The 7500-nt window shown below is 34.7% G+C and overlaps 1 protein-coding gene across 1 annotated transcript in view; it reads right to left on the minus strand.

Annotated features, from left to right (window-relative positions):
• The window catches only part of LOC144974631 (uncharacterized), a 41316-nt gene that overhangs the window by 812 nt on the left and 33004 nt on the right, over positions 1–7500 (minus strand). Inside the window, exons 2-4 of the mRNA XM_078917698.1 lie at positions 6912–7047; positions 4545–4726; positions 1–3301 (exon numbers count right to left, since the gene is read on the minus strand). The exon at positions 1–3301 is cut by the window's left edge and continues 812 nt beyond it. Coding sequence (XP_078773824.1) covers positions 3165–3301; positions 4545–4726; positions 6912–7047 — 455 coding nt within the window. The 3' untranslated portion in view covers positions 1–3164. The remainder of the gene's footprint in view (positions 3302–4544; positions 4727–6911; positions 7048–7500) is intronic.

Raw genomic sequence — 7500 nt, forward strand, 5'->3', positions numbered from 1 at the left:
CAATGAGCCTTAAGGAATTAGGGTTATCAGACCTGAATACATGCACGTCGTGTTAGACGATTTTGTATGTCATTATTTTGACTTTGTTTTGTTTTTAAGGGTTTTACGGCGCTTGCAACACATATAGGTCATATCAGCGCCAGTAAAAATCGAGAATATGGGATAATAAAAAGTTCTAGAATTACAATTAAAGCACCCAAGAGAAAGTAAGACAAAGAGGAATTGGTTCAAATAAGAAACAGATGTAGATTTCAAGAGGACACCATCAAAGTACTTAGTTTGAGATACCTAAAAGTCTCATCCAGACACGAGCACAGGTTCCAACAAAGAGGAATACACTCAAACGTTTACTCTATAAATTCAAAACAACAAATATAATAATACATAACAGAGAGGTGATTTACAAGGAAAACAATAGCATCACCCAAAACAATAACTTGACATTTGACTGTTTCCCTCTCAGCCAGGGTATCCGGCCAGGCCCAGGACAAAACCAAGTAATCTTATTCCAAGACAAAGACAGAAAGCAAGTTGGAAAACAGATACAGGGGGATATAAGACACAGTAAGTACCTCCCTGCCCACTATGGGAGGTCAGTATTTTTACTTTAAATTATGATCAATCTATTCTTTATATAAAAGACACAATCATAACTGTTGATCACATTCGATACTAAAAATATAAATCACGACCACGATAAACCAGTTAATTGCCTTACTCTGGAAAGACACGTATATGGAATTTGGCCAGAAAACTCGTCCTTCAAATATTGATCGATTTAAATGACCCTCGTCTTTGCAAAAACTCTCAACTCTCTTACTTATTAGGTCATTTTATTAAAGCATCGTCAGACAAGAGGCTACGGCTTTATTCTTTACACCAAGTGGACATAACAAACACAAAGGCAGCCCACAACAATCATATTATACACTACGATAAAGAAAGACCTCAAGCGCCTCGATGAGACACAAGAACAACTGCGATGCGAAAAGGATTTAGAACACCTGAGATCCATCGCAGCAGACCGTCATCAGTGGAAAGAATTCACTCAACAAATCAGAAAAACTGCAAAAGTTTTGTTTTCTTTGATTTTAATGGTTTTACGGCGCTTGCAACACATTTAGGTTATATCAGCCCCAGTAAAAAGGAAGAAAATGGGATAGTAAAAAGTTCTAGAATTACAATTAAAGCATCCAAGAAAAAGTAAGACGAAGGAGAACTGGGAAGAAATAGGGATCAGATGTAGATTCCAAGAGCATACCATCAATGTACTTAGTTTGAGATCACCAATAAGTGTCATCTGGACACAAGCACGGCCCCCACTAAGAGGAATACACTCAAATGCTCACATTATAAATTATAACAAATATAATAATATATAACAGAGAGATGATTTACAAGGAAAAAAATATCATCTCCCAAAACAATAACTATGCATTTGACTGTTTCCCTCCCAGCCAGAACAATTAAAACCAAGCAATCTCATTCCAAGACAAAGACAGAATGCAAGTTGGAAAACAGATATAGGGGGATAGAAGACACAATAAGTACCTCCCTGCCCAGTATGGGAGGTATGAACCCCACCCAGAAACTGCCAAAGCGTCCCAGTCCGAAGATTAGGAGGCGATCGACAATACGTCAAGTAAGTCATTCAAGAGATTTATCGATAATATAGTCTAGATACGAATGGAAAGCATTGAGTTACGCAATCCTTTGCGACAGAGATTCTTATGCTCTTGCGTTTTGGAATTCCAAACAAATTCCACCCGTTGCTGGTGCTTGTGAGCGTGCGATGGGAACAAAGTTCGGATCTAAAAACGCAAAAGTGCAAAATTAGTTTACATCTCTTGAAACGATTTTGATAACATTATTTCAGATTGAAAAAAAAGTTTACGTTTTTTTAAAAAAAAAAAAGATCGTCTGCATTGATTTTAGTTTGAGGCAAGACATTTTAAACTCAAGCATTATTTGGGTAAAGTTGATATCAGTAGGTTTTCTCCTTAGTAGGAATACATAACATATTATGGATGAATATTGATAGAATCAGGCACGACCTGACCCAACGACACTGGATCCAAATCAACGTGCTTACGTGGAAAAAAGTTCCATATTTCAGCGCTCTTAGAGCGCTTTGTTCGACTTTCCTTTTGTGTTAAACAATCGCAGTGCGTACATCGTTTTGATTTACTGAAATACACAATACACTGTTCTTCATTATCGCAACGTGTGCAAGTCCGTGTGTAGCCTGTTACTTCTATCGTGTGTTATATCGGGGTGAATGAACCAGATGTCGAAAAGTTAATATAAAGTTAAGATGATCTAAAAATAGTATAGCTTGTTTTGTTTTTTCTACTTTGAACTATGTACTATATTCATTCTCATCAATATAAGATATAAACTCAACGCAAGTCTGGTATTTTTGGCTAAAAATGCAATTTTCAGCACCGAAATCATCTCGACTGTTTTGAGACTGTGGGTCATATGTGTCAGTGCATAACATAATCAGTCGGACTTGCAATTTTTGCATTTTCTGAAAGATCATACTCCCCAGAGCATTTTAAACTTTATTCGAAGTTAATCGGGCGATGTTTCATGAAGTTATGGTCAGATGTATGGGAAAGGTATCCAGCAACTTTTCTCAAATGTCATACTTTTTCAACTTGACTAGCTGTAAAAAATATTTAGAAGTGAAATTAAGCTTTGATATTTCCCGAAGATGTACAAAAAGGGTTAATCTAATAATTTATGACAAGAACTCATTTTTCATAAAAATTGACCTTCTAACTAAACTTGGTAATATCTCAGTTCAAACCTTTTCACCATCCGACTGATTATGCCATTCACTGTAACATATTAACAAGTTAACGATTACTTTCCCCGAACCTAAACGATCAACCAACGACAAGGAAGACAACCGGGATCAATCTGCCGATGTCTGAGGGCAGATCCTGGTTGTCTGCCTTGTCATTGGTCGATCGTTTAGGTTCGGGGAAAGCAATCGTTAACTTTCTATTTTTTCGCCCACGACTGAGATTTTTTTCTTCAGCTTTCACTATTTTTTCGATCCTTTAATTGGGACGTTATGTAAAGGAGAAACCAATAATCAGAATGGCAAAGAAAACAACAACTAGATTAACAAAGGCAACAGCAGAGATGTCATATTGCTATGCAGGACCCTCTTCATCTTTGAACGCTGTGTTAGTCTGGGATCCTTCTATATGCATGCCTCTCATGACTTCGTCGTAGGACGGGGGTGCCTCGTTCATTGCCTCATTCTGTACAGCCGCGCTTGAACTTGAGTCTGGGTGAAAGAATTTTTTTTAAATTAAAAAATAATAATAATAAGCGGTGAAAGTAGTAGCCTTTAACGTTTCTAGTCTGGTTGAGAGAGTTGAGTGAGAACTAATCACCTAATTCTCTGTACAGCTTACATTATTATTACACTATACCTATTACCAAATTTTACTTTGCCACATTATATTTACGTATATTATGTTTCTGTATGTATCATTTTCGCCATTTTATACGTCTGTACAAACATTTCCTTTTTGATGAATAAAGTACATTATTATTATTATTATTATTATTATTATTATTTATTATTATTATTATTATTATTATTATTATTATTATTATTATTATTATTATTATTATTATTATTATTATTATTATTATTATTATTATTATTATTATTATTATTATTATTATTATTATTATTATTATTACTAAATCATTTTTTAACAATAGCTGAGTGACGTAATATTCACTCATTCTACATAAAAGCTCATGTTTGGGTTCGTTTTGTTATTTTCTTTACTAGCCCAGTACTTACAATCACATAAAAGACGGACTAAAACTCCAGGCGTTTCAACTTTTAAATCACTTAAATTGGTATGTTTTTGTTTTTTTATTTTTAATGGTTTTACGGCGCTTGCAACACATTAAGGTCATATCAGCGCCAGTAAAAAGAAAGAAAATGGGATAGTAAAAAGTTCTAGAATTACAATTAAAGCACAAAAGAAAAGGTAAGACAAAGGGGAATTGGTTCACATAGGGAACAGATGGAGATTCCAAGAGCACACCGTCAAAGTACATAGTTTGAGATCACCTAAAAGTCTCATCCAGACACAAGCACAGGTCCCAACTAAGAGGAATACACTCAAATGTTTACAAATCATATAATATAATAACTAAACTAAACATAATACAATGCATAACAGAGAGATGATTTACAAGGAGAAAAATATAATCTCCCAAAACTATAACTATACATTCGACTGTTTCCCTCCAAGCCAAGGAACTCCGGCCAGGTCAGGACACAACCAAGTAATTTCATTCCAAGACAATGACAGGAAACAATTGGAAAACGGGTATGGGGGGATAGAAGACACAGCATGTACCTCCCTGCCCACAATGGGAGGTCAGGATCCCCACCCAGCTTAAATTGGTATTGATAATGGCTTTTAATCAATAAAATCATTGACACCTGTTAAGTCTGTTTGCCTGTAACTCATTTACTACTGGAGAATATAAAAAAAACTTACTAGAGAAAAAGACGGTGTCGTGAGGAGGTTGTTGCTCACTTGCCCTTCTTGTCGACTGCCCGGCTGACATCGTACTCTCGGCTTGAGACTTCCGCTTGCAGTACAGACCACAGAAAATGGAGAGAATCACCAGGGAAAAGACCCCGAGACCCCCGAGTATACAGCCGATGATCAAGGTCATCCTGAAGAAGAAGACATTGTGGAAGATTAGATGATTTTAGCGATGCCAAACCTGTTACAACTTGTTCCAACCTCAAAAGGCTAATCAAATTCTAATTTTTTTAATTGAGCTTTTATATAGCGCAATATCCACTAAACGTGCTAAAATCGCTTTACAAGGGGTCCCTGGTCAACAGCAACATTTAACATGTAGGACGGGACATAACGCCTGTTAGGCGATATTACAATTTTTCGGATAAAGACAACGCTGTTAACAGCCAGGTTCTCATTTTACACCTACGTACGGTGAGAGAATGTGAGTAAAGAGCCTTTTCCAAGGACTCAACTGTGCGCAAAGCGCGAGGCTCGAACCCAGGACCTTCCGATCCGAAAGCGAGTGTCATACCACTAGACCACATAGCCGCACAATTCCTTTCAAATCATATTTACTTCCCTCATTCCTTATCTGGTCATGGGTATGGTAGAACACTCGTTTCCAATGCAGTCGATCTTTTTTTCTAAGTGCCCCCCCCCCCCCCTTCCCCAATTCCACCCAGGAGTGATTTATTGTAACATTGTACAAATTACTTTGTAATAGACTAGCGTCCTACCTAAAAGAGTAGCAAGCAATTACTAACGAAAGACTGATAATGGAGAGGCTTCGTATGGGAACAAAACAGACAATGGACGTTTCGGGTACAAACCCTTCGTCAGCGTTTCATTCATACTGCAACCACAATAATTGAGTACAGACGATACAAGTTATTTTGCATTTTAATTTATTTTATTTGTTTTCCACGTTAATTTGTATATTGTTGTGCTGACGAAGGGTTTGGACCCGAAACGTTCATTGTCTGTTTTGTTCCCATACGAAGCCTCTCCATTTTCAGTCATTCGTTAGTGTTTTACGATCACTGACTTCAGGCAGCCCCTAGCGTTTATAGCAAGCAATTACTACTATTTGTATAACGCCACAGAACCGGGATAATCTCCGACCCCATGGGCCTTTGGGGTTCTGACTCTGACGGATTTACCGTATCTAGTTATAATCTGGAGAGAAAAACCCCGTTTTATCCAACCCTCTATAACAGCGATGAGATTTGAGTTTCCATGAAGTCCGAGTCTCATCAATAATTCCTAGATAGGTGAAAATCGACAAGAGTTAAAACTACAATAATTGATTGTAAGTGGTTAATTACTGTGTGGTTTATCAAATTTCTCTACCGGTCCTTTTAATGTGAACCGGATGTACTACTGAACTATCGGAATGAAGAATGTGTACGCGTGCGTGTGTGTATTACTATGTGATTTAGTGTATTAGTGTAATCAAGATAGATTTAGATCGCTTTGAGAAGTCTTATTACAACGAAAATATCAAATAGCGTATTGAATTCAGAATACTGATGCGCTCAGACGGTCCAATCTACTAATCTATCTGAACTTCGCAATAAGTCTGAGAGAAAGGAAGAACGTGTACGCGTGCGTGTGTGTATTACTGTGAGATTTAGTATCTAGATTAGTGTGATCAAGATAGATTTAGATCGCTTTGAGAAGTCTCAATACAACGAAAATATCGTATTGAACTCCGGATAGAGTACGTAACAGAATACGGATGCGTTCAAACGTGCCAAACTATCCCTGTGTTGAGAGAGGAGATAAGTACTTTAAGATGATGATGATGATGACGATGATGATGATGATGATGATGATGATGAAGATGATGAAGATGGTGATGATGATGATGTTCTAGTTGATGCCGGGTTTGTTTGTTTTTTTTTTTTGTTTTTTTTTTTTTGTTTTTTTTTTTCGATGACTACGATGTTACTAGTGTGCATCTGTGTAAGTGTGTCTATGTCAATATTGTATTGTTATAAATGTGTAACCAAATGACAAATTGCCACTTTTTTAGGACAATAAAGATTTATTATTATTATTATTATTATTATTATTATTATTATTATTATTATTATTATTATTATTATTATTATTATTATTATTATTATTATTATTATTTATTATTATTATTATTATTATTATTATTATTATTATTATTATTATTATTATTATTATTATTATTATTATCATTATTATTATGTATTTTTAAAATTATTATTATTATTATTACTTGCCTCACAGAGCAGTAGCATGAACTATGATTAGACTCAATATTTATTATACTCGAGTTAATGGATGTAAATCTATACTTACGGCACAGAACAACACGGACTATTGTGGTGATAGCAACATCCCCATTCACACTCCTTGGTAAACTTGTCTTTTTCGTAACTGTTGGTGAAAATATTGTAAACGCTCCTCTTGTATTCACACATTTCCCCAAGAACCTCTGGAAAATAACGAAAATAATAAGGAAAATAAAATAATAATAATAATAATAATAATAATAATAATAATAATAATAATAATAATAATAATAATAATAATAATAATAATAATAAGGATAATGATGATGATGATGATGATGATGATGATGATGATGATGATGATGATGATGATGATGATGATGATAATAATAATAATGATAAGAAAAAGAAGAACAAGAAGAACAAGAAGAAGAAGAAGAATGATAATGATAGGGATAATGAAAATGACCATAAGAATGATACTACTACTACTACTACTACTACTACTACTACTACTACTACTACTACTACTACTACTACTACTATCACTACTACTAATAATAATAATAATAATAATAATATATAATAATAATAATAATAATAATAATAATAATAATAATAATAATAATAATAATAATAAGAGAATAAGAAGAAGA

Source organism: Berghia stephanieae, chromosome 6, assembly GCF_034508935.2.
Source record: "Berghia stephanieae isolate SIO BIC M18660-M18661 chromosome 6, UCSD_Bste_1.3, whole genome shotgun sequence".
In the NCBI taxonomy this organism is placed as follows: domain Eukaryota; kingdom Metazoa; phylum Mollusca; class Gastropoda; order Nudibranchia; family Aeolidiidae; genus Berghia; species Berghia stephanieae.